Below are 27,436 nucleotides of genomic sequence, written 5' to 3'. Positions count from 1 at the left end.
AGTCTTTAGAGAACAAGTTTCATTTCTTGAGTCTGAACTTTGAATTATAGTCTTTAACCTTCAGGAGAGGATTTTTACTCTTTGCAGTGTAATTCACTTCCTCTCACATCTGTAACTCTCTGTGTGGCCAGTCCTCAAGGCTTGCAGTGTGATTCTCCTTTTCCCTTTGGCCCATGAGGAAGTGCCTGTTGGGAGGGCTGGTAAGAGGTGGGCTGGAGCTGTGCATACTGCCTGATGCATTACTGCCTGATTCATAACTGCCTGATTCATCACTGCCTTAATTCAGCTTTACTTCATTTCAGAATCACAGAATCAACTAGGTTGGAAGAGACCTCTGGCATCATCAAGTCCAATCTTTGACCTAACCCATTTGATCATGGACATCTGCTGACTTGGTTTATATTTTAAGATGTATTTTTAAAAATTGTGGAGAGTTATCAGGACAATGGATAATTCTGTGCTATCACAATTTGTAATGCAATAATTTTAAATGCAATAACGATAATCAACAGGTATAGAGCTAGTCATTAAGTTTTCATTCATTCCAGTTCACAATACGCAAATACTTTGCAGAAACCCGCCACTAAATTAAGTCTATAAGAACCTCACTATTGACATCAGTGATGTTAGGATTTCACCTTTTAATAGCTGGCCCAGCTTTAAACTGTGACAACCTTTCATAAATGCTCCATTGAGCTGTTAGGCTGAAAGAAGGACATTCATGTCCGTATGTCAGAAACGTTGCACTAGTGAGTCCACTGTAAGCAATGCATCCTGGATAATTTTGTATGCTTAAAAAAATATCACTCTCCTCCAACTCTTAAAAAACCCTCAAGTCAACAGAAATTGTTAGAAAGCAGAAACAGTACATTTGTCACAGCTCTTAAACCACCCTGCACTGACTGTGTCAGCTCTCCTTTCAGACACGAGATTTTTCATTCAACAGTTCCATTTCCAAATATAGTTACTTGTCTAAACATCTGTGCAGTGGAAATAAATATCTGTTGAAGAAATAAAATCGATTTACAGTGCATACTCTTACCACTGCACTAAAACTATGACTAGTAAAAATCAAATCTATGCTTACTGGATAATTAAGCTTTAAGTTTTGTAATTTTTTTCCTGCATACTTTTGACATTTCAGTGGGTTCATTGTATAGTCTGGAATCACTTTTCAGTTTATTGTGTGATATTTACCTTCTCCGAGTGTCTTCTGTAGCAAGTCATGTTTTGCTTGAAGTTTTGTGATGAGGTTACTACCTTCCAGATATTCTCTGAATTTCTGTAGAGATGCATATCAATCTATTACTACGTATAGCACATGAATTCCAGGAACTTCTGCATAATGTTTACTTCAGGTGTTTGGTCTGTATCATATGAACGAGGAAGCAACCAACATACCATGAAATAGAATTGCTCTGTTTCCTGCTGGTTAGCTCTTCTTTTTGCAATGCTAGGCTTACTCAGGTATGTCTCAGAGACTGTTGACTTCACAGACTCTGTTGAGCGACTGTGCTGGAAACACTCTGACACATCATAGTCTTCAATGGTGACCATATCTTGTATTGTCTGCAGGGTAGCCTCTGTTGTTTTCTTAACCTGGTGTTAAAAAGCACAATTTTCCAAATGCAAGATAAATACATATCAGAACGGCTTAGAAGGGAAGCTCATTACTCAAAATAATTCTCTGGCACACTCCCCCAAATAAATTGGTGTGTGAATGGGAAAAGTTAGGTGTACTATAACAGATATCTATGTAACAGAAGAATGACATGATTAGGTTTCCTATCTAGTTCTCTGCTTTACCATGGTCCAATCCACAAACATGGATGTACACTTGTGTTGACTGTATAGCACTCTTAAGCATTTGTTTCCTGAAATTAGAATCGAAATGTGACATGATTTGATTATGGTCCCTAATCTGGGAGGAAACAGAGATGATACACTTCTCTGAAGGGTCAAGTCTCCTAAGTGTGGTCAACGTGTTAGATTGAATATGTACATCCAAGGATCTGGCTGCCACAACATGTTCTTCCAAGATAAAAATCTATGACACTGTTCTGAGGAGTGCTATGGTGAGGAGCACAGTGATGTTTAGATTGCAGAAGTGGAATACACAGATGGAGGACGGGGCTGGAGAAAGAACAATTTACACCAGCCTCACAGCACTTCCTATGAACTATGGAGCACCGTTGCTCATAGTGTAAACCAGGGCATGGAGGCTGTGGAACAGTGGGTGCAGTGTTTCCACAACGCAATAAAGTAACTGGCAAGATACACAAGGATGTGATTTACCTCCCAGTTCTGCTTCAGAAGAGTCGCTAGTAGAGTCAACTTAACCAAATCATGCATACTTCTACACACATCTCCAGTGTAGGCAAATATCTTTTCCGTGCCTGCCACATGATTTCTCCCCCTACGCCCTGTCACTTCATTTTACTGAAAGAAATAATCTTTCTCCTACCTTTTGTCTTTGATACCTTGAGATACTTTCTGAATTCAAGTGGGTTTTTTTAAAGACTACTGTACATGTCTCATGGACATTAATACTTCATTCCAGGCATTCAGCACATAACATAGAATGAGAAAAACTGTAATCCTGAAAACTTATCAGTAAAGTACACCAAGAAATTAAAGTACTCCTGGGTTTTAATTAAGGAACAGATTCTCATTTGAACTGAGGGCCTTTAGCACTGCCTTAAATGGGATAAAAGTGCAATTTATACCCACTGGGAGGCCTCTCTGCTGCCAGAGCAGGGGAAAGAGAACAGCAAGCTTTTCTGTATTTTACAAAAAAAATGCATTTTATTTTACTAGGTGAGCTATTCCCATCACACGCATTCAGTACTCTTGTTTATAAATCGCTGTAACTGAGAGCGTAAGAGATTTTGATTCAGCTACCACAAAAGACAGTTCAAATTCCTTTGTACTACAGAAGTAGCAATTTGGGGACTGGATGGAGGGTGGTCACAGAAGACAATAACTGTGCTCTGTGGCTTTCTGACACAAAACTCCAAAAAAGATGTGCTCTAACAAGTTTATACTGAAGCATCTGCAAAACCCAGAACTCAGTAATGTGAATGTATGGACAGGTAAAAGATGAAGTTTCCAAATCTCTATGAAGCAGACAAGGATCTACCTTAGCATATATGCCAGTATTTGACTTTTAAAATTAAAACAGCTCATATGGATTCAAGCCATTTCAGGGACATTTACATGCTTTTGACAAGGTAGAAAACACTGCACCTCCCTGATAAATGGTGTTCAATGCATAGCCCTTGTAGACAGAGATCTTACCTCCTCATTTTCGATTTTGAGTGTGGCCAATCGTGACTGTAGTTGCTGATACCTAAGCATAAGCTCTGCTTGCACAGGTTGCTGGGCAGTGACCTGACAAACCTAAGAAAGAATCAAAAGGAGCTGTAAGATGCAAGGAATTAAAAAAACAGTTAATAGTGTTTGGTCGCTCTCCTTAAAACTAGGTGAATTCCTACCAAAGCTGCTAAAACTTAATAAAGCAGACAATAAAATGTGTCTGTCTAAAGTATTTATGTGTTACAAGGTGTGGAACTACATACTGCATCTTACGACTACAGAGCACAGCCTTGTTGTACGGCTGCTTTGTGTTGCTCCTCTATCACACAGAAATGTAAAACCTGGAGTTACCTTCAGATAAAAGATGTACACAGGTGATTCTGCATTCTGCTTTGCTACTGGCCTTTGGTGTAGCAGAACAGGGCACAGCTGGGGTACCCTGTATGCTTGAAATGTCCAGATGATAAAATGGGGGAGGAAAAAGGGGAAAAGGCTGCATTTCAGCATGCATAATTTGGAGCAGCTCTGCAATTATTCTCAAATAGCACCCACGAGCTCTATTATAGGTGAGGCACACAGTGAAGGCATAAAGCCACTACTTACACCGGTGCTGGGCTGAGCACAGGTTGGCCAGCAAATTCACAGCAATGTCATTATGAGTAATACAGAATATAGTAACACACAATGGTTTTTATTTGAGAACTCTGAAGAAGCTCAGAATGGCGCTGCCAGTTTTGCAAAATGTTATTGCTGATCCACTTGCTTTTGGGTAGCAATAACAGCTTTTACCTATCTCTTTGTGAAAGGGGATAAATTCTCTGTCTTTGTGTATAGAAACAGAAATAGCCACTGTGGGGATACTTGTCAGTATACAGACCTCATCACCCATATGAGACTGGAACTCAAATTTCATTGGTGGACAAAAAGCGGTGGGGTACATTTCCATGAATCTCTGCTTATCACTTCGTGGCTCCAAGCTGTCAACTGCGTTTTCAATGATGTCTAAGCCCTCATGCCTGGAAGTTTCAAGGTTATACTCTGCAGAAAGGTATGTTCTGAGGGCTCTGTTCAGACTAGCGTGGTATCCAAGATCGCAACACTAAAAACACAATTAAAGGGAAAAGAAAACAAATTAAAAAGGAAGAACATCATTCCAATATCCCAAGCCACGAATTATCACTACAATTTTCTGTCCTGAAATTCTTCTGCCTTTAAAGTATTTTACAAAATATCTTCTAAATTAAAACACAATACTGGGGTCAAGACAGTAAGTATTTAGTTGCAAGTAAACTTTAGTTGCAAGTAAGCATTCTGTTGCAAAAATCAAAGGACAGTTTTAGAAAAGAGATCAAGAGTACATGCATGGCAATATGTTCGCATTTGTTTATCAGATACAGATGTGCAATTACTGTATTTACATAGAAAAGGTTTGGGACTCCACACACAAGTGGGCTTTTCAGTGTTATTGTCATATGTAAGTCTCAGATCATCTGTTTAAACCCACTCTGACATAACTCTACCATCTAAGTCAATGCCAGCACCAACCTGAAAATGAAACAATTCCTACTCACCATGTCTGTGCACAAACAGAAACACCCACAACGGCCTCTAAGATTAGTGACCTATCTAAGATGCTATTTGATGCAACAAGAATGGTTTAACATCCTTTCTCCAATAGTGAAAATGTATTTACTGTAAACATCTTATTTCCCATGCTCAAACTGAGCCAGCAATGTACATCATGTTACTAAGTGCAGAAAGTCATAATTTATGTCTTTTTTTTCTAGGAGTGAGAATAACACTGGAATGTAATTGAAACCTAATTGGTAGAACATAAAGTTGTGTTTGTTCTTGAATTTTAAACATCCTCAGTTTGCATTATTCATGATTGGTTAATATTTTAGAGGAACAGCTGAATATATTTTTAAAATGTCACAGCAGTAGCGTATCAAGAGATTGTTCCTTTAATTTTTTTCCCCGCAGCACACAGTAAACAATATCCTCTGCTTCTGCTCAGTGAGCTTCCAGGTAATGGCAGATGTATCGCAAACCTCTCTGTCACCCCAGCAGTGGCACTTCAGTCTGCTAACAGTTGCATACAAAGCAATGTTCTTTAGAGGGACTTTTTACAAGGGCATGTAGTGATAGGACGAGGGGTAACGGTTTTAAACTGAAAGAGGGGAGATTGAGATGAGATATTAGGAAGAAATTCTTTACTGTGAGGGTGGTGAGACATTGGAACAGGTTGCCCGGAGAAGCTGTGGATGCCCCCTCCCTGGCAGTGTTTAAGGCCAGGTTGGATGGGGCTCTGAGCAACCTGGTCTAGTGGAAAGGTGTCCCCGCCCATGGCAGGGGGCTGGAACTAGATGATCTTTAAGGTCCCTTCCAAGCCAAACCATTCTATGATTCTGTGATTTGAACAGGGGTGATTTGTCCTGGTCAGAGGCCAATGCCTGGCTAGTGCAGTCAGGGAGCATGCGGCTTTAGGGCATCCCTCAGTCCCCAGCCACCCGTCCTGGGTACCCACCTGCAGTTCAAAATCATCCTTCCCTGCAGGACTCGCAAGTTAAGCGATGCAGTTGGGTAAAGAAGCAACTTGAATTCAGTCCACTGTAGACTCTGTTTATATGCATACCTCCCTCATAGCTATTACAAACCCTTAGGACTCATGGGATCATGGTCCCTTCCCTTTCCTCTTACTAATTTGAAAAAGGAGATAAAAAGAGAGAGGGAGACAGACAGACATACAGATGCACACACTGCATGGAAACGAGTTTTCAGTCTGTTTACCACACTTGAACCTGTGTGTAGAAGAGAAAGAAACCCCTCACATCTTGCCTTAGGAGCACCAAGGACTAGTGATCAAACCGCTCTCTGAAATCTGACAACAGAGGGCTGTTTTATTCACAACAAAGCTTCCAGAAAGACTAAGCTTTCAGTCCTAGCAAGTACTCCAAGTAATTATTGCAGATGGGATAGTGGCTCTCCAAAAACCAGTTGCTGAACCATTTAAAGAAAAGAGAAAAAAAGATGTGATTTTCAATCAAACACACGTAGGTTAACCTCTCTCTTTTGCATTTATGGAATGGAAATTTGTGTTATACCTACTAAAACAGCTACTCAACTTTTATACTAAAGTACATCCATATTTCAAAGACCTCCAGCCTACAAAATATTGTTTCTAAAAGGAAAAGTCTCTTGGTGTTTTTCTCTTGTTCTTTGTCAAATCAGATCTCATATTTAATTCACTATCTTGGATGAAAAAGACAGACTAAAAGTGCTGATAAGAGAGTGGATCAGGACAGCTGTTTTATTTCATGCGCATTACTTACAGAAAGACCTCATGGAAGATTAAACTGAGAGGAAATGAGAAATAGAGGGAAATGCCAGGTTTAGCATGGCTAGCTACCCATGTATTATAAAACTACAGGCATCTAGAGCCTGAATTTTGGCTCTAGAGGAATTATCTGAGTATTAACAGAAAGCTTATTGATTCACAATTAGAGTTGTGTGGGTTTCTGATGCAGCTTTTTTTGCAAGTTGGAATATAAGACTGCAGCCTTTAAGCTGTGCCAGTATCAAGAACTCCATTGTTTAACCCTCAATCTACTCATTATCATCATGGTCATTCTTTTGCAGGTCATGACAGCTGAACAGGGTAACAAATATGGCCTCTCAGCCAAGAAGAAGGATTCTTCAAGTGATGTAGAATGTCCTGCCAGACTAAGGCTTTTTCTTGCAATGCCAATGCCAGCAGAGCAAACAAGAACTAAATCCAGAACCTGAACTAATGCGTTATCACCAGTGGCTCTTTGAATGGAATTTTAAATGCCTGAATTTGGAATTTTACTTCAATGACTTAAGTAAAAATAGAATTTGTATGAGTAAAGTTATTTTTTAAAAGCAAAAACAAACACTCAGACATCACAACTCTTACTTCTGCCAGATCATAGTTCACTTTCTCCAAAATTTGGAGACAAAGATAAATTTAACTGGGGAATGGCTTCGTTGCAAGATCAACTCATGGCTACCCAGTAAGAAGACTACTGTTTTAATCTACTAGTGATGGTTTAGAAAGAGAGTTGTCTATAATGGAGATGGCACTCTGGGTATTTGTTCCTTACTAAGACTAAAAATCTAAGGTACTGCCACTAAACTGCTGCCCCCACCACATCCTGTCTGACCATGCTTGGAAAAAAAATCACCAACCTTTCTGGTGTCGCAAAAAAGTACATATGTATGCAGATACACACGCACATGCATGCATGTATACACAATTTTCAGGAAAAATCTGTAGATTTGTAGAAAGATTTGGGAAGTTCAAGCGAGCAACCACATTGTTAGCCAAAATAAATATGAGTCTTTGAGGTTCACTGATCGGCACACCAAGGCTACAGCCTGGATGGCTAATGAGATCTGCTATCAATCTATGGGCTAGAGAGACGAGATGTCAGTTGGTGCAGCAAGACATGAAGATGAGAAATGAGAGAATGAAGTCATAGACTATGAGTCTTATTGCATTTCTGGATTCATAAAGAGTTTTGGTTGGGCAAAGCGGAGGGAAATGAGTGATGCATTTCGTATATGTGTGAAAAATTAATTTTGTAATTTGCATTTTATTCGTATTTGGAATTAAATCTGAAGCAGTCTCAAGAGCATTTACTGTCTTTATTGCTCCCCAGAGTATATTTAGGCTTAAACAAAACAAACTGCAGTGCTTAGCACAGAGCTTCAACCAAACAAGCAAGCTGCTCTTCATTTCATTTCAGGAATAATAATAAAATTCTAATGCCACTGGAGAGAGAACTTAATTAAAAAACGCCTTAAACTCTGAATAAGTCACTTTCTCATCATCCTGTTACACAGCCATCAACATTCAAATCAAAGGGATCTGGCTTTACATATCATATTTATGAGAAGTTATGTAATAAAGATTGTGAGCTGCACACACTCTAGCCTAGTTTAAACTTGGCTCTATGAATGATTAACAAAGAACCTTTACAAAATAAATGAAGTTCATCATAATAACTAAATGTTCCCTAACTTCCTAACCATCCAAAGCATGCAGCTGCAATTAGAGATTCAGAAACTCCACTCTAAGAAAGACCAACACATGAATGTTTTATTCACAATAATAGTTTTGATCACTATTTCCTAGCATTTACCTTCAGATCATGAGTGCATCCTAAGTCTGAAAAAAGGTCCCTACCCTCCTCTTACACCCAGATAAATCTAATAAACTCAATTACATGGAAATCTTCAAGTAAATGAGTAATAGTAAGTGCCATATGGACAGATGTTGGTACTAACAGTGAGATTAGCAGGGGTGTGTACTCTGTTGCTCCTTTGAAACCCACAATCTTAAAAAAATAATTTCTACATACTAGATAAACCTTATTTAATTCAGCTAAAAAGTAATCTTTGCTACTTTTTACATAACACAAATAAAGAAAAAAATGAATCATGTCCTCCACTTGAACTAGATCCTACTGTATAGTCAGCAGAGAAGAAATATGCAACAGAAAATTCAAATTCCTCTAGCACAATATGCAGAGGACAGAAATATACCGTGCATATCAAATCCTATTTATCCCTCTACTTCTTTGCCAATGATGGTCCCAACCCTCAGCTTAAATGCATTAAAACATCCAGCTAAGACTCCAGAAATATTTTTATCTTGCTTTTATCACAAGAGCTTAAGATAAACATCACATCATCATTTTAAGTCAGAAGCTCTGAGCTTTGTTAATGAAATGAAGGAGTTGAACAGTTCAGACCGAGTTCAGATGAGGAACTGCAGTGGAATCCAAATGAAAAAACTATGATTTTTTCTGTAAAAAAAAAAAAAAAAAAAATCCCACAACCCTCCTCAATCTTGTTATGAAAAAAATACATTGAACAGTTCACTGCATTCTTTCATATATTTATCCCATTTTTATCAGACATATTTTTCAGTAATGTAGGAAAATATTCAGTTTCATTTATGGGCAACACCAACACCAAGGGAGATCTAAATCCCTTCCATGTTAACTGGAATTCAGACATAGAGGAGAAGTAATTCCCTTCTGTACAGGCAAAGAGAGAGCTCAGGCAAGCACAGAAAGGCAGGCAGGCAGATGAGGACAAAGCAGAGAGGGCAAAGAATGAAATCACCATCACTGCTCTGAAAACTCCAAATTGTATCATTACATTAGCAGATTTACAGAACAAGATTGTCAGAACTGTTGCAACATATGGCTAGTGGGAAGCATGTCTCACATTCCAATGATATAACCCCAAAATCTTGCCAAGACTCTTGCATTTATAAAAAGTGTTTCCTTTGTCAAGTAGTAAACACTCTGTCTAGATACCAAGGCTTTCACAGCATATTCTGATTAAATACAAATGTCTGAAAGACACTTCATTTAAACAAGCTCACAACTGGATTAAATTGGCTCTGAAGCAAATTCTGGTTGCACATGTTTACAGCCTACTCTTACAAAACAGTGATGCAAAGGGCAGCTAGACTTTCCATTTAAATTCCTTAGGGAAGAGTCATTCCTAAAGCTGTTTTGCCAAAAGAATGTTATTGTCTACATTGGTCCATGGCTTGGAAAACACCATGCAAAGTAGACACCGTTTTCCTGCATTACTAAATACTGTAGAATGTGTACTTCTACTAAAAACTAGCAGTTAGAAAGCTCTAGTCCTCATGGTTGTATAAATATCCTCTCAAACAGTAACTCCAAAGAATGTTGCCTTTGTATATGTATGCAGAGGGGGCTTCACTTTACTTCTGCTTGCAGTTCTTTGTGAAGCTCCAGGCCCGTGGTTCCTTCCCTCAGCTTTCCCTGCTATGGCAACCTCTGTGGACACCAATGAAATGGGTAAAAGTCAGCTGCATTTTCCAACCTGAGAAAGTTTTGACCAAGTAGAAACATGCACTGGAGACATTCCCTGAGAAATGTGAGGTTCGAAAGAGAAGGCAGGAGAGAAGACAAAATCAGCATCTTTCCAACTTCTGAAGGGTTGGGAGTGCTGGGAACAGAGGGAAAGGGACCTTTCCTTCCTTCCAGCAGCCAGGAAGAACTCATAAAGTTCACATTTATCAGACACGATCTAACTAGAAGCTAAAAATTCATCATCCTTTAAGCAATATCAGGAAAATCATCCATTAGATAGGGACAACTTCTCACTTGGGTGGTACCCTAGCAGGTATGCTGCTTGTCCCTAGTTTTCTGCCCTGATCATCTATCTATCAGGATCCTAATAAATGTTTTCGTTGCCTGGTCAGGTCAGGTGGGTGGAGAAGAATGTGCAGGTGCATGGGTGTAGAATAGACAGGGACAATATACAGCAGAATAAACCAGAAGAAATCAGAAGAGAGAAGACATGCAACAGTGAGTAGGAAAGAAGAAAAGAGATGGTGAGTTAGAGACAGCAGGAAATACTGAAAATACAAAAAAGATAGATCACCATTTGTTACAAGAAAGCAGCAAGGTAAAAAAAAGGAGCAAAACCATTTGGAGAGAAAAAAGTTGAAAAGGAAAAGGTTATAACAAAATCAAGCACTATTTTATAAACTACAGGAAAACACAAATGTCAAAGCAAACTGACTCTCAGTATTTAGAAAACATACAATAAAACACATTTATGCAGCTATTTCAGTCCATTCATCTCAAGAAGGCGTTTTCCCCTTCTCTGTCAAGCTTTGCTTCTCCAGACAGCAGAAATGAGAAACCTCTTGTGAAATGCTGCATTATTTTATACTATATTACAAACCAGAGCTTAGCTGCCTTATCTTTGTGATGAACATCCCACCAGAAATGACTGTATGTAAATGTTATTTACTAATGTAAATAACAAGTGCTATTGTTGCCGTAGAAAGCATATTCACATATCTAGCAATTCATACGGGCCACAGAGGTGTACCCACTGATTTATTTAACCCTACGTTGCTAGTGAATGAATATTCTTGAGCTTGTGTTTGCTGCCTCCAAATTTTCTCTGTCAAATATGTGGTCAGCTTACAAAGAGAGTGGGACATGACAGAGTGTGGGATCCTCCCTCCATATCATCTAAAAATGTCAATAATACAGGTTCTGGAGACAAAATGCTGGTACAAGTCAACATCAGCGTACAACCTCATTCTCCTAGGATGTTCTCACAGGAATAACTTAATGAAAATCAGTAACAATTCTGTTGACAGTACAGAGTACAGGATTGATTGTGTCTGTTCTGCAAACTACATGAAATAAGAATAAAAAGCAGTGTATATTTGATTCAATGATTAAATGAATGAAACTAAATGATTTTGAGGACATGGAGGAAATGCCTTCTTTTGAGTTAAAATACTGTTATTAGATGCCCACTTAAGAAGTTTATCTTGTAAAAATATTTGTACCCCAGCAATCCTTTTTTAGTACAAAATGGAAACGTCTACCTTTTTTGTGTTATTCCTGCCATATTTTCTCTTGCCACATGGGGAGGAAACATAACATTCTATCTTTAAAGGAATGGGTTCAGCATCTTATTGGCACTTTATTTTGTGAAATATAAAGCTGAAGGGAAAATCTGCTTATTATACCATACAATATTATAAATGATAAGAATATTGTAGGCAACCCATATGACTAACGAATTCCCTTTGAAAATGAGAAAAAAAGAAAAGTATTATTCCTGAACAGAATAAACATAAAAACAAATGTGCCAATACTTACGTCAATTAAATCCGAAAGGTCATGAATATAATACTTGAAAACAGAAGCATTGGTTGCTTCAAGGGTGAGCAGGTATTCATTACGGGCCTTAATAGATTTCAGCTTGTTTTCAGAATATTTTGCTTGACGCTAGGAAAAAGATTGTTTATTAATGTATTTGAATTACTTCATTTTTGGTATGTAGCAAAACCGGTAACAATTCAAGCACACTTCCTATTAACAAGAACGAATCTTAGTTGCCAGCCTGTTATGCATATAACAAATGTAATACAAAGTGATAACTTAGTATTTTGTTTCAAATGTGACAAACCATATAGTAAGAATTACACTGGGAATAAAGTATTCCCTTCTCTGAACTGCAATTAAGTCAAGTTATCATAACCCACTGCTAGTTTATTATGTGTACCTTATTCAATTTTATTTCCCAGCTGGACTTCTCTGTCTAATACCATGCTAAAGAATGTCAGAAATGCACTGAATTTACTTCAAATTAAGGTAAATAAAAGGACTATTTACTTTTTCCTTCATTTTTTCAATCTTCTTCACAGAGCTCCGTCTCTGGTGCCTTTCTTCTAGTCGAATATGAAAAACAGGGTCTCCTGACCTCCCAATCTGTTTTTCTTCTTGCTTCTCTGCTTCCTTCAGTTTGCTTTCTGCACTGATGCTCTCTGCATGATACATGTGGTATGTTTTCATGACCTGCAGGAAACAGAGTCAAAGGACAGTTAGGATAAAATGAAAATACAAAGGTATCTACAGAGAAATCACAGGGTCTTTAGAGCAAAACATTCTCTTACAAACATGGAGCTTGGATAAGTTTCTTTGCCAACAGAGACTGAGGATTTTTGGTTGCATTTTTATTTCATTTTTATACATCTAAAATTCTAAATGTTCAGGGTGCTTTGCCAAGCACTATGAATAAAGAGAAAGGTGATGGAGAACTAGTTGTAATGTAAGCTTGTGAGACCGTCTCTCATCCTGCCTCATTTCTGCTCAGAATGGCCTTGCATCACAGAAACGTTTTGATACGCAAGGGGCAGCAAGCTATCAAATATTTCAGTCAAGAGCTGGGGATTTTTTTTCTCATTGCTTTGATAGGAGAGAGCAAAATCCTTCTCATTAAACTTCAAGATTCCTGTCTTTGAATGAAAATATGAAATAATGAGCAATAAAACTAAATCTATGTCAGTGCCATATCTATCTGACTTCTTCAGTGCTAAGTTAACAGCTCAGCTGTGGACATCGCAAGTTTGAAAGCAGAAGGACCTCTTCATCACTGAGGGAAGGGGAAGGATGCAGAGGCAACTGGAAGCTGCTGTCTGGGAACACATCCCCAGTCAGCTGGATGCTGTCCACAGCCTGGAAAGAAGTGGCTCCCAGTGGCGCAGACAGCAGATTGGGCACAACCTAAAACCAGATGAGAGCTAGAGATGGAGTGGCCTGATAAATAAGTTGTGAAGATGCTTTCCCCATAGTCCCCCAGTTAATACCATTATCTCCCCCCTACAGACACGCTGGCTCTGCAGCCAAGAGAGCTTGGGCTGCCAGCCTGCAAATATGTGCTCACACAGACCACAAAGAGGGAGAGGGACTGGTTCAGCCCAGTTCTCCCTTTCTTCTTCAAGCAAGAAACGCTTCAGCTTGAATGCTGCGCAGTGGGCAGAAAGCAACCACAAACCACCTGCCTCTGCTGGGGAGGGCTGTCTCTGCCCACCTCCAGCACAGAAAGCCTCTTTCCACCTTCCCCAGCGTTTTTCTTTGTTTGTTTGTTTGCTTTTTGTTGTTGTTGTCTTAAGTTTCAAGCAAGGAACAAAGCATGAAGGCATCCTCAGGCAGCCAGCGGCCTCCTCTCTTCTTCACAGGGTGCCAGAGTGCTCTCTCCAGCAGATGTTATCTTTGGGTTGAGGCCATGTGAGCCATTCACATCTTCTCCGAAGGACACAGCCAAGGAGGAATCAACCAGGCTTCTCCTCCCTCAGCAGAGCTTTGCGTGACCCATGGAAGAGACAGACTAGTTTGGGGAGCTGCCTTGAAATATTACCTAGGGAGAGGAGTAGTTTTTGTAACTGAGTAGTTAGGCCAGCCTAAGGACCATCCATAGAGTGGCAACACTGGGGACACTAAAGCTAGACAGTGCAAATTCACTGCAGCATGGCTTAGTGTGGGTTGACACAAACCAGCTGCACACCATGTCAGGTGATGGCTCAACAGATGCATATTTAAAGTTTTGTGCAACAGAAAGAAAGATTTGAGAGAGCTGCAATTTTGCATAACCATGTATGCTATGCATATGTTATACACCATAAATGTGTATGCCACTATTTAATACTGATGCCATGCCGTTGATACAACTGAAATAGGATTGATATCAAAAATGAAACAGGCAACTCTTCACTAACTTCCTGTAGTAAGGTAAAACGGTTGGAGACACGCATCAAAAAGAGATGCCTTGTTTTTATTTTTAAAAACATATGTTTACAGCTCTCTGCTGAAAAAACCTAAACTGCCCAGAGCAGGGCTTAGTGTTATTGCTGCTGCTGCTGTTTTATAGCACAGTTGCACTTCAAGGCCTGACCAGAGTGCAGAGCTTCTTGCCCGAGCACTGCCTACACCTGCCGGGAATAGCCACTGCCCCAGCAGCTCACAGTCTACATGGATGAGGCAAAAACCCAAAGACGAAACAAGCCGAGCTGGGAAGAGAAGGCAAGCCTGTAGAGCTGAGATCTGCACGGTTCTCAGCTTAACCAAACAGCACGTTCAGCTCCCTATATCCTGCACTGTTACCAAAGGCATTTCTAAAGTTGTCGATAATCTGTACCCAGGGAGTCTAACTCATACAGCCACATGGAAAGAATTACTGAAAAGAGAAGAAATGCATTTCTTAAAGAAATGATTTAAAAAACAAACCCGAGAAGCACAGAAAGTGATATGGCTCTATGAGTAATGATGGGAAAAGGAAATTAAAAACAAGGTTGTGCCCTTATCTTTTGGCCTTTTTATTCAATTTTTTAAGTGCTTCTTTACAAAAGTCTACAGGTGTTTGCTTTTATTTTTTATCTTTTGTTCTGTGTCAGCTCCAGAGGCTTTTTAGTTGGTGGGACAAGGCTAACTCATGTGTCTTACCACTTATTTTCTTTTGTACTTTCTCAGTTTTTCTGCTTGCAAAGAGGGAACAGTAACAGTATGTCAGAGTTTCCTGACAGCACACCTCAAAGCATCTGACTTAAGTTGTGAAGCAAGGATTTGTTCTGCTTGACAAAAGCAGTAAGCACCGAAGTTTTTGAAGCATCTTTTCTGAGTGCCATGTAGCCCAGTGGACTAGGCATAAATGTCCTTCTGCAGTGGCTGTGTCATTTCAGCTTGCCTTCTTGTTGAGTGAAGGAGTATAAGTGTATCACTACCAGCTCTCATCAAGAGTCTCAGATGCCTCCACACTGACTCTGCTAACCTCACATCACTGAAGAGTACTTCTTCCTCTCACTGCCTGCTTACAGCACATGCTACGAAATCCAGAGCATCTCACTATACACCGATTGAAAGACAAATTTTGTGTGAGGATGACATGGAGCTCATAGTCTCTACAGAGAACCAAGAAGTCTACTTGAAATCCATGTTCTCGCAACAAACTGCACAAGTTCTTGGTACAAATGATTACTAAGATAAGTAAAATTGAAAAAGAAGCCTTCTCTTTAGCAGTATACTCAGGGCTGGACAACAGAGTCTGTCCTACCCGAGCCACGCTAGTTTAGAAATCAATAAAGACTATGTACAGAGCAGTGATCAGCCGATGCATTTCACCCCTGTCCAGTTTGTTATGTTGACAGCATTATCTCATGCACTAGTGACATCATTATTTTGCAAGCCTCTGGGGAAAGCTGACAGCTCCAGCCTTTTTCATGATTTGTCCATGTCTTAAGAGACAATAATGCAGCAGCTCAACTTAACTTAAGAAAGGATTAGACAAGATACACATTGAAAATAAATGGGAACAAGTTGGCTTCCAAGTATCTCAGTGCACGTCCTCAACAAATTAGATCAGAATTTGCATGCTAAGCTGCATATATGACTCTCCCTCTTAACATTATACCATCTTTTCTCCCTGGAGTTTTTAAAAGACTGTTAGATACTGTAAAAGACAGTAACAGGCTTGCCTAATTCTTGTAAATAGACTTATTGTATGAAGAGTTCTGAGGTCCACAGATCTCTGATCTCTGAATATGCAACAGATCCATAGATCTGTTATTCAAACGACAAATAATCTGATGAAATAAGCAATACCGCTTCTCAAATGTCCACCAAACTGTTGAACAATTGACTATCCTGTGAGAGTATCCATCACTGAACTGACTTTAATTAGTCCCCAAAGTGCTTATTGATCAGCCATCAAGTATGCACTGAAAAGAGAGAGCAAGGTCATAATTTTGCAGATGCTGAACTGTCATCATGACATATGCTGCACTTCGCTGTACTGAACAAGCACTGTTAAATGCATACTAGTCCCTTTATAAAATTGAACAGTGAGTTTATCTCCTATTCTTTTAGCAGGTTTATTCTGCAGATCCAGTGATGTAAAATATAGATTTCTGTGAGATAACTAAATCAGACTACAAGCAGATGAAAAAGATTATGCTACCCAAACTATGTACTCTCCCACTTGTAGGTGACAGACTGTTCACTTAGTGATATATACGTCTTGTTTCATATGCCAAATTTTCAGCATCATTCATAAGAGCTCAGCAAGTAGGCTTAGGGCAGAAGATAGCACTTATCACAGGGAAGGGCACATTAGAGTAAAACCTTAGATAGATAATTATTTTATTTAAACCCACAATTGTTATCTGGGCAAATCTATCAACAAGACAGTAATTAGTGCTGTACTTCTGTGGGCTACAAGAAAGGAATGCTCTGGTAGCAAGGTACAGGCTCTCCTTTCCTACACGCATAATTCTTTTCTAGAAAAGCTTCTTTTAACCCAATGTACTAAGACTGAATGCTGCAAAGTTAAAATATATTGGAATTACCAAGTGTTACCATGTGCTTTACTTTTATAACAAAACCACATAATTAAGAACTTTTTCATAGTGTTTCTCAGGAAATAGGCATTTAACGGAACAGTAGTTCATCCCTGTTGCAATTACCATGTTTGAATCGTTTCAGAATTGTCTCTGCTAAGTCGTGAGTTCTTATCAGAAGGTGGAGTTGCAAGGGATTCATTAAATCAGGTTAGCTAGTACTTTCCCCAAGAAATAAGTAAAATCTTATGACAATTTTACTACATCAGTGGCCTCTAGCAGTTAAGTAGGCTCAGTATTAGCTGTTATCAGCATCCTGTTCACTTCCAAACCATCCTCTGATGTGGTTCCAGGAACTGGCACTGATATATTACTACCAATACAGCTGATTTCACCTTCTCAGATCTCTGGTGTGCTACAGTAGATTGGACTTTTCTATAGAGAATCCAGGTTCTGTGTTATTTCAGCAAAGAAAAATGAAAATCTGTCAGCAACTACCTTGAGAAATTAAACAGCCAAGATTTTTAAAGAGTTCGATAAAGCAATGGAAAATGCAAGTGCCACAGCAGCCCTGTCTTATTTAATATTAAATTGTTTGCTTTGGACTGTCCCTACTTTTTCAGTTTTCTGGAAGTCTTACATTTGTATTGCTTATGAAAAGTGTGATGCCAGTAGGAGTAACTTGGAAAGCCAAGTGGGAGATATGAAGATGGATTTTTATGACATGCATCACTTTTATCTACCATTCACCCTCACCCTTTTTACCAGAACAGCTCTGTATTTTACTTGTTTTGATAAGGCCACTGTGATCTTATTCTGTAAACAGTAAATGTCATACAGAATGAAAAACCTATGCATGAGGTTTCCATGCGTCTAGATATCTTTCTACCTTTATGTACACAAGCACATATATTACACAGATATGCTGATGATCATTCTAAAGATGCAAGCCGTGGAACTGATGTTATTGCGCAGCATATTGTCACTTTATTAAACATGGGTTGTATCTGGCTAAGTATGGGCATCTACAGCTGACCAATTCCTTTGCAATCAATGAAATGCTGGACAATGGAGTGAACGGTGTAGATCATTTCATCTGAAGCAGATGCTTGCATCTGATCAAAGGGGTCTGATTTCCCCATATTAGATTTCCAGCGACTATAACTGGAACCCAGATGCCAAGCTAAGATATTTGCACCTACACTGCAGATGCCTGAAAATTAGGTGAAGTAAATTCCATCCCAAGAAACCATCCTGCAGCAGTAACCTAATTCAAATTGTGCACATGCTCTGTATTCTACTAACTTCGAAAAACTTCCTATTTTACAAAAATCTTAAATTCTGAGAAAGGAATTAGCATTCATTGGAAGCCATAACATGGAAGTTAGTATCTGAATAAATCCATAGCCATCAGTGGGAAGATATAGCACTAGTGTGAAGAAAAAGAGTAAAAATAACAAAATCCAGTCCTGCAGATTTTCACTGGTGATTCAGCAAGGTATTTCAGCATGTTTCGCTGTTTTCCTACCCTGGGAACATGGGCACTAATCCTGCGCCTCACCAGGCACTGGAGTTATGCAACTGTTTAATTGAAACAAGATGGTATCTTCAGGGCTTACTCACCACTGAAGCCCCACTTGTGCAATGGCTCCTACAGTCACTGATCCCCTGCAGCTGTGAGAATTGTCTGCAGCTATCACTACTTTGCAGAAGCTAATCCCAGCATACTTCACTGACTATAGGCCCGAGCCAACAAGGTTTTGCAGTATTGCACCCTACAAAATCAGTGGTGATTTAAGAAAAAAGAAGCCCCGATGAAAAGACCACAAAAAAAAAAAAAAAGGTTTAGGTAGGTTTTAGGAATCTATGTCCGTAACTACAATCCAAAACAATCCAGGATATTGAGACAGGTCTAAATTTCTTTGGATCTTCTTTTTGCTGTCTAAGTTGTCTTTGAGTTCAAATGTTCTTCAACCCATCCACTGATGGGTGCACAATTTCCCTAGCTCAAAAGAAAAACAGACAAGATCCACAAAAGTAATGTTTGGCTGATCTCTCCTTGAGGAGAGCTAGTTTCTGATATCTTCCTAAACTTCCTTAAAATCACAAATTGTTTCTTAATATAGATATTGTCATTTTTTTTCCTGGTCATAAATAACATTTGCTGATTTTTACTGAATGTAGTCCACGAGTCAAACTGAGCAAATGGCAGCCCAGACAAAAACAAGGCAGAAAAGGAAGAAGCTTTGCCCTTAGCATAGTCTGGGGGGAAAAAGGGTTGAAAGTAAAGAGTAATCCTGAAAGTATTAGCATATGTACTGTAAACAAGTGATTAGTCTTTCCAAAAGAGATAGTTTAAACTTGTGTAAAAAGACAAAAATAAGCGTCTCCACTGGGGAGTAACTTGCTAGATAAAAGGACACTTAAAGCTTATAGAAGTAGTCTGATATGGAATTTATATAAGCTAAGTAAGTAACTGTACTCACTGTGTAAAGCTCATTAAGAACTTTCATTAAGTCTTCATGAAGCTGAAACGCCATCTCTTTGCTCTGTAATTAAAAAGAAATCATTAGAAAAAAGGCACGTAAGAACCGCAACATACATTTGCTTCTTGATATTTGTACTCATTGTTCATCCTAGACAGTGAACGCAATATTGCTCACAAAGACACTGTTCTGACAGAATTAGAGTGCACTAAAAGTATGATTCAGGGTAGACAACATCTGGACAGAAGACTTCTAAAAGGAAACCCAGAAGTAATTTGAGAGGTTTTCCCAGGAAGCATCAGGAAATTAGGTACCAGCAGAAAGGATGAAGTTCAGGATTAATGTTATAAGCCCTTTTTAACAGAACAAACTCTGTACTGTTTTACAACTGCTATGATATATACAAAAACTAAACCACGTGGAATGTGATATTCCAGAGGGACATCTCACCCAGTTTTACATTGAGAATAGTCTTTGCTTCTCAGCACATGCAACTATCTAAATATTTATGCAAGAAATAATTGTGGCTCCTCTTTGAAACAGATACCCAACTGCATAATATTCCACAGAAAGGGCTGCTGAAACAGCTTTGTTTAGCTTTTCTGGACTGTGTCTTTACTTTAATTCTGACCCAGAAAAACAGAAATGCTTAGCAGTAGTTATTAAAGAAAGCAAGTACGTCAAAATAAGAGTATTTAATTGGAGTCTCATTCAAATATATTCCTTTGTTAGTTGTCCATAGCAGTTCAATCAGATGAAAATTGTGGCAACTGTGCACGAGTTGAAGGTGTTTGTACCACAGGCTTCAGAAAACAGCTATAGAATAGAGCTACGGGACTTGGCAAACAGCCTGGCTACATTTCTTCTGTGATGCTCAGCATTGTAACATCCATGCTGGAAATGTCAGCTCTTTTTTTCTGTGAATAAATTGATAATTTTAGGCTTCTAATAACTCCAGCTTCATGATAGGTAATGGCCTTAGCGATGAGAAGTACTTTATATTTGTATAGAAGCCAAAGGAGAATCCTCAGAGACAACTCATCTCCAAAGCCGCTAACACATACTTGGCCATCACTAAAACACCTGCAGGAATAATGGTTTCTGAATGAGAATTTCCAGTGCAATGCCCATGTATGAGAAGGAACCACGCCACACATCCCACCCACTACGTCCTTCCAGGAGGATGAAACAGACACATACAGTAGCTGCAATAGAAAATTTTGCATTTTTTCTCCTATTCCTACTGTCATACTCCTAATTTTGGGCAGTATTTTAAGGAACCTTCCAAATCACTTATCAGTATTCACTCCAGTCCTTATATGCAAGATGATTTTTAACTGACAAGAAACTAAAAATAGAAATCAAAAAACACTTCAGTGAAATTCTTGTATTCCCAAGGGCATTAGCTGTAGTAGCTAAGGCACAGTGAGACAGATGCTCTGAAGCTGAGTTACACAGAAATACTATGAAACCTTCCTTATTGCTTATACTTTTCAAAGTCTGCTATTTTTCATGAGGTATGCTCTACTACTGAAGTATCTAGAACATAAGGCTTAATACTTCCATTTCTTTGCAAATATCAGATTATTTTCTTCTAATAAGAAGGACAAAAATTCATATGCATAACAGTGCACAGAGTGCTTGTAAAGAATTGGAAAAGGGTTTCAGATTTGCAAGCTGCTGTAGGGAAACACAGTAAAAGCTTTAGTAAAAATTCTGAATTGCTTTTCATTGCTTTACATTGGCACCCTGCCTTAAAAGTCAGCAGCGCAGCTCTGACACAGCTCACAAATCTCCTCAAAGCTCCAAGAAGTGGAGGCCACCTGTTTTTTCTTGGATGGCTGCTTCTATAGTGCTGAATATCAGTGGTCTGTTTTTTAAATTACTTTAGCAGAAAGAAGGACAAAACATACAAATGAGATGGTTGACATTAAGACTGGAAGATGAAAGCATACACGTGTGGGAAAAAAATGTAGATAAACTCCAGCTTCAAGCAATTTATCCCTTTCAACTATTGGTCACTACCATCTCAAAGCTGGTGATAACTCAAGCCCTGAATACAGCAATGCTGATTCTAAGGCAGCGTGCCTTAACCTGGCAGTGCAAAAGTTTGTTTGAGAAGGTGAGATAGAAAGCCCGAACCCAATTTTCTCTTTACCCTTTGCAGATTTTGTTGCAAGCAAAGCACACAGCAGTTCATTGAAGGATGCACCCTCCTCTTCTGCTCTTCAGTTACACCTTAATGCAAATAGACACCAGACAAGTTGAGGATTTGGGCAATGATCACTAGTTACTAGGACCCATTTCTTCTCTTTGCGCCTGTAGGGCTTTGTCCAGCACTGAAGCACAAGCTGTCCAGCCCTCAGGATCTAATGGCCACCACACATGCATGATCTGTGATTCTGTGATTTTCCAGGCAACACACTGATCAATGGTAAATTTGAAGGTGAACGGGAGAGATCACAATAGAGGGAAGAGGGAGACGCTTTTAGGAAAGGACAATAGGCTTTAAAATGGGAAGCAAAAAGAGAGTGAGGTGATCATCAAAAAGAGTAAAAATTAAGAAGAGAGAGCCTAGCAATGCCACATGGTCACAGATGAGTCACCCTTCCACCAGTTCATCTGGGGACTCCAACATCCAGAGGGTGCCTGTAGTGATGGACAACATGTCAGTTGCTGCCTCTTTCTGATGAAAGATAAAAATCAGGAAATTTGGTTAACCTCAGCAGTATAAAAGGGATTCAATTTCAAGAACCAACACATTTTACATTAGCATTTAAGATCAAGAAATACTGACTCAAGTGGCAAGCGATACGGCTTTTAGTGTGTAATATATAGCACGTTAGAGCACCAGATAAGAAGTGCATTTATTTTCAGTGGTTAATGGCTCTCCTATTTTTCTTTTATGCTACCTATTCCCTGCAACAGTTCAGCATGTTCGAACGGTGTGCTCCTCTAGGAGCCTATCCTCAGGGCAGCCAAACAACAGAATGTAAGACGCAGCACACATTTTCCTGGAGCTGAGTTGATAGCCCTCATCAGGCCATTAAAACCTGACAATCAATTACTGAGGTGCTTCTTTATTCACTATGTCCTAGAGAAATGTGTTAGCATCTATTAACCAAAAGAACAAAGGACATAGCAAAAATGTTAGAGCACATGCAAATTCTTGCTAAAAATGTTATATATGTTACTAATCTGATTCAAAGCATTAAGAGACAGTAGCGTATTTTTTTCACCTGATAGTAGGATAGATCACGCCCATGCAACAGACACATAAGTGTACCTAAACCACCCTCTCAGTATGTGCTCAATTTTCAACACATCAGTGGTCCTACTGATGTTATCAAGATTTACATTTATGAATTAATGTCTGAGAAACTTAAAATTCATTCCATGTTAATACCCTTTCATTGAAGTCTAAAAATTTTTCCGTCCATTTCAGTCAGAGCATAATTGGGCACCCGAACTTTACTCTTTTGTTTGTTTTTGTGGGTTTTTTTTTTTTTTTTTTACTGAAATTTAAGAGTCAGTTCAGTTCTTCCTGGAACGCTTTAGTGTCTGTATCTAGCACACACTCTGCTACTCTCAGTTACATCATTTAGGGAAAATATCCTGTGACTATTGCTTTTAAATGAGTCTGCTGCTGGTCCCTGGGGGAAGTGGTGTGCAAACCCTTCTTTTAACGAGCTTTCATGAGCTGCGGTGACACTGACATAACCAACTCACAGTAAAATTTTGTCCCAGATTTGCCAGTCTATAGAAATGAATAGCTTTTCTATCCTTTTAAACCTTTAAATGTTTAAGAAAATGATGCAAAAAATTTCTCTGTATGCCACAATCTTTATAACGTCAATAGATTTGGCAGGTACTCATACTCCTTGCTAATAGCCAGATTATGGAACTAAAATATTTATTGTGCTTGGCTTCTCCAGCATCTATTACTGTAAACACTGGAAGATATGTTCATCTTGGCTCGTTATGGTTTCTGTCCAAAGAAAATACATGTTTATAAATTATAAATATACAAATCTGCTTAAGGATTTTGTGGGTATGTGTTTATACAGTTGATTATTAATGCTGGGGTAACCAGAATCACTTCATGAAATGTTCTGCATAATACTTTTCCCTTCTGCTTGACATTTTTCCATATTACTTTATTCTTTAATTGTCCCCATGAGGCCATCTACCCCATCTGCCTGAAGAAACAGGCAAGTATGCAAGGTTTGAACTCTGCTACTTTATGTTTGTAATTTTATGTGCAGCATGAAGGCCAAGCATGAACAGCAATCTGTACTGCTTTTAAATGCCAGCAACTAAAAAGAAGAAGAGCTTAAGTGCCTATCTGGAAGTATGAGGCCTGACATAATATCATCAGGTAAATGCCACAAAATCTCTGAACTAGATCCTACCTTTGTCCTGCATTTAGTACATTTAAAGAGATGCTGGTTCCTGACCCCTAGAAAAAAGAATGACAAAGAGCTTCCAGGAGAACAAAAATAATGAATATCTACACATTAAGTGGGCCAGCCTAGACAGGAAAGCCATGTTCAGTCAGATACCTGAATACAATATATCCTGGCCCATCAGAACATGTAAGGTAGAACCAATAGGGATCATTTCACCAAAGCAATCCAAATGTTGAAACAGATCATAGAATCATAGAATGTCCTGAGTTGGAAGTTGCAGTAAGATATTAAGCATGCACTTGTTAGTTTTTTATTTTTGAAATCTTCATATTACTACTGTTCTTACTATTTACATTTATTACTTATAAGAGAGAGAGTACATATTTCACAGAACAGTATGATCAGACTCCAGTGTAGAAGTATCTGCAGGATATGGTTTGTCTCTACTTTAATCTGAAATCTGTGAACAGTGAACAAATCCCATCTGCTTTCATAGGGATGACACCCATTGAGGTTGATTATACTTTTCACCAACAGATTTTATTCCAAATCCAGTCTTTTTCAAAAGGAACCTACAGAAAGTGACAGAAGTTGGTTAAATATTCTATTTGATGTTTACAGATCTCCAACAAATTCCATGTACTTTTCTTTAGGGAGAATATAATTTTGATGGAGGAGAGTGTTGGATGTCACATTTCTCATTCTAAGTGTACCTTCTCTTTGCTCCTGTGACCTCTTTTCTGCAAGGGGGACTGTAGTAAAGGACATGTGTGTTTTGCACCTGATCTCTTTCTGTTGCCTAGTGGACATCCATTAAGCATTTCTGAGATGCGATGTACCTTAAGCTAGACTGTTCATTCACATCTGACAAATTATCACAGAATCATAGAATGGTTTGAGTTGGAAGGGACCTTTAAAGACCATTATGGTTGAAGTTGCCCATTTGGACTAACCACAGATGTAGACAGCTTATGTTCTTCATCAATAAAGCAAGACAATTTGCTAACAGCTTTACCTCCTGCAAAGGTCTTCGTTTTCTCTCTGCCCGATATCGTCCACGTCATCTTATAACTCCCTTCGCTTTTCACAGAAGAGAAACCGGAGCTTCATCATCATTCAAGCTATAATCAGTTCTGCAGCTGGGAACTAACAGCAAATAAATCACCAGTACTCTGCAGCAAGCACCACAGCAAGAACTGTGCACACTGGGACTCAGCGGAAATACCAACCTTCTCCAACAAGTATTGATTCCTGACAGACTGCCCTAAAAATCTGTGCTCAGAATCGATACTGGTGAACAACCACTGCCACATTCAGGCCACATGCCCGTGAAGCTCACTTACACCATGCCGAGGTGCCGCGTGTCTTCCTGCCACCCTTCCCCTCACATTACCGGGCCTGGCTCAGATCCCTTCACATAGGCTTTGGTGAGATCACTCTGCCCACGCTCTACCTCAGCTAACAGCTGTTTGATGTGACACTATCACGCTGAGTGTCAGCTGGCAAACCCTGCTGAAAGGTAGGATAGGGCTGTTGAGGATCTGGGCTCCACTAATGTCAGCTCCAGGTTATGCACAGCAGGGCTCCCTCAGTTTCCTTTCTCTTCTTTCCTCTGTAGAAGATCCCAGTTAGGAATAAAAAAGCAAGAGCAGCTGCTTGCACTTCTTCAAGAAGCCACGCTATAAAGAGAAAATTTGAAATGTTGCATGTTCCTGGACATGATATGGAGGAAAGAGATGAGTCTGTCAGGAAAATGTGACAATATGCCGCCTGTTAATGCACTGAAAATGTCTACGCATTTTCCTCCTTCCGAGAGGTAAGCTGCAGCAATCTCCATTAATAAGTTATGAGTGAATAAGAAGGACACACACTTCTCCACGGAAAACTTTAGATATTTTTGTACAGTCCATCTGGAGAGAAGGGAAGGAAAAGCAAGACCTCCAGTGCTAAAGAACTGAACTACCCTGAAAGCAAACAGGCTAGTCTAATAATGCACACCTAGTAAAGAAGAGACTTCTGAGATATGACATAAGCAACTAAAAAACTATTCCAGATTCAATACAAAAAAATTCCTACTGGTCCAAGCAATTCTGAGTTATCTCGATATAGACAGTACTGTAGTACGCTCAAATTGCTTTTCCCATTATCTTTTCACCTTCTATAATAATCTTCCGTATCAGTAAGTTTAGTGGTTTGTGAACTACAGTTTTATGCATCAGACATTATATGAACAGACCATTACTGAGTGAGAAACTATAAACTTCAACTCTTTTACTGTTACAGGTTTTAATGCACATAAATAAATTTGATTCATGTTTTTACTTTTTTTCCTCCAAGTACAACCTATGCGCTCCCTAAATGATTCCTCCCCCCCATCCCATTGCTATCTATCTAGGATTGTGGTCAGGTATATGTGAAATCAGTTCCCTATTTTGAAAACATTAATCTGATACCCTTGCCATCATTTAGTCACACACTTTACATTCTTTAACCTTTATCCTTTTTGAACTCTTTTTTGTATGACGCTTGCCCACCAGCATCCCACTGTGCCTGACGGATACGCATTTATAATCTATTTCTATTACAGAACATTACAACAACAGTGACTGCAAACACATTACATAGATCTCTAACTAAGGCTGCCTAGAGTGCTTGCTTAGCACAAGAGGGATTTACACATTGTATGTGTTATGAAAACACATAATGGGCATGTACAAGGACAAACATGTACAGAGACAATGCTTAAATGCTCTAATAGATGTAGTTTTGTTATCAAAAGTGCATGTTCATATTTAATATTGGGAAGGAAAGGAAACACTTTTAGGAGAATCACAGCATACACTACCTTCTTTTATGCCAAGGAACTACAAGGCACACCCTTCCTTTGGCTTGAATCTGTTTCTCTCATGATAGAGTTACAACAAAATACTGTTTTTACAAATAATTCATTAATACAGCATTACTATTTTGGGAGTCCCAAGCGAAAACTGTTTCCTTTCTGCATGGGTAGACAAGTGTGCTTTTGAGAGAAGAACAGGCGTTTTCCCCTGCCTTTTGGATATTTGCGATGCAGCTCTTAAGGTCACCAGCACATACAGCAGGTTCCCAGGCGTTTCAGCACTAAGGGTTTGCTCTGCGAGAACAGTCATGAAGAATTTATACGTGTGGTAAAACAGATTTTATGCTATGTGTGCTGAATCTTCTCCTCAAATGCTACCTATTAGGACACTTTGGCCTCCCTCAGGCATCTTACAAACCAGCTGGAGGACTGCAGGAGAGGCCTTACCTTCTTGAACATTCTGGTGGAGTCTTCACTTATCTGCATGAATCGCATGATCACATTGTTCAGGTAGATATCGCTCAACGTTGCATGGTCTTTGCTTTCTCTTCTCACTTGGTTCAGGAGTAAGTACCAGCAATTCACTGGTGACAAGAGGTTCTGGTCTTTCCTAAGGAGTAGATACACACATGTATTATATATAGAAATGCAAAAGTTACATTATTAACACAAACAT

General features: G+C 39.1%; 1 protein-coding gene across 2 annotated transcripts in view; it reads right to left on the bottom strand.

Annotated features, from left to right (window-relative positions):
* SRGAP1 (SLIT-ROBO Rho GTPase activating protein 1) overlaps window positions 1-27,436 on the bottom strand; it is a 150,864-nt gene that overhangs the window by 38,508 nt on the left and 84,920 nt on the right. The window contains exons 3-10 of one of the 2 annotated variants that reach the window (XM_068400485.1): window positions 27,208-27,370; window positions 19,513-19,575; window positions 12,531-12,713; window positions 12,015-12,143; window positions 4,193-4,414; window positions 3,298-3,399; window positions 1,402-1,599; window positions 1,198-1,282 (exon numbers count right to left, since the gene is read on the bottom strand). In XM_068400485.1, coding sequence (XP_068256586.1) covers window positions 1,198-1,282; window positions 1,402-1,599; window positions 3,298-3,399; window positions 4,193-4,414; window positions 12,015-12,143; window positions 12,531-12,713; window positions 19,513-19,575; window positions 27,208-27,370 — 1,145 coding nt within the window. Of the gene's footprint in view, window positions 1-1,197; window positions 1,283-1,401; window positions 1,600-3,297; window positions 3,400-4,192; window positions 4,415-12,014; window positions 12,144-12,530; window positions 12,714-19,512; window positions 19,576-27,207; window positions 27,371-27,436 lie in introns of those variants that run through there. The other variant, XR_011048176.1, reaches the window with a different exon arrangement.

The sequence above is a fragment of the Nyctibius grandis genome, chromosome 5 (genome assembly GCF_013368605.1).
Source record: "Nyctibius grandis isolate bNycGra1 chromosome 5, bNycGra1.pri, whole genome shotgun sequence".
NCBI lineage: Eukaryota > Metazoa > Chordata > Aves > Nyctibiiformes > Nyctibiidae > Nyctibius > Nyctibius grandis.
Note: the sequence above shows the minus strand (reverse complement) of the source record. Positions and strands in the feature narration are given on the sequence as shown.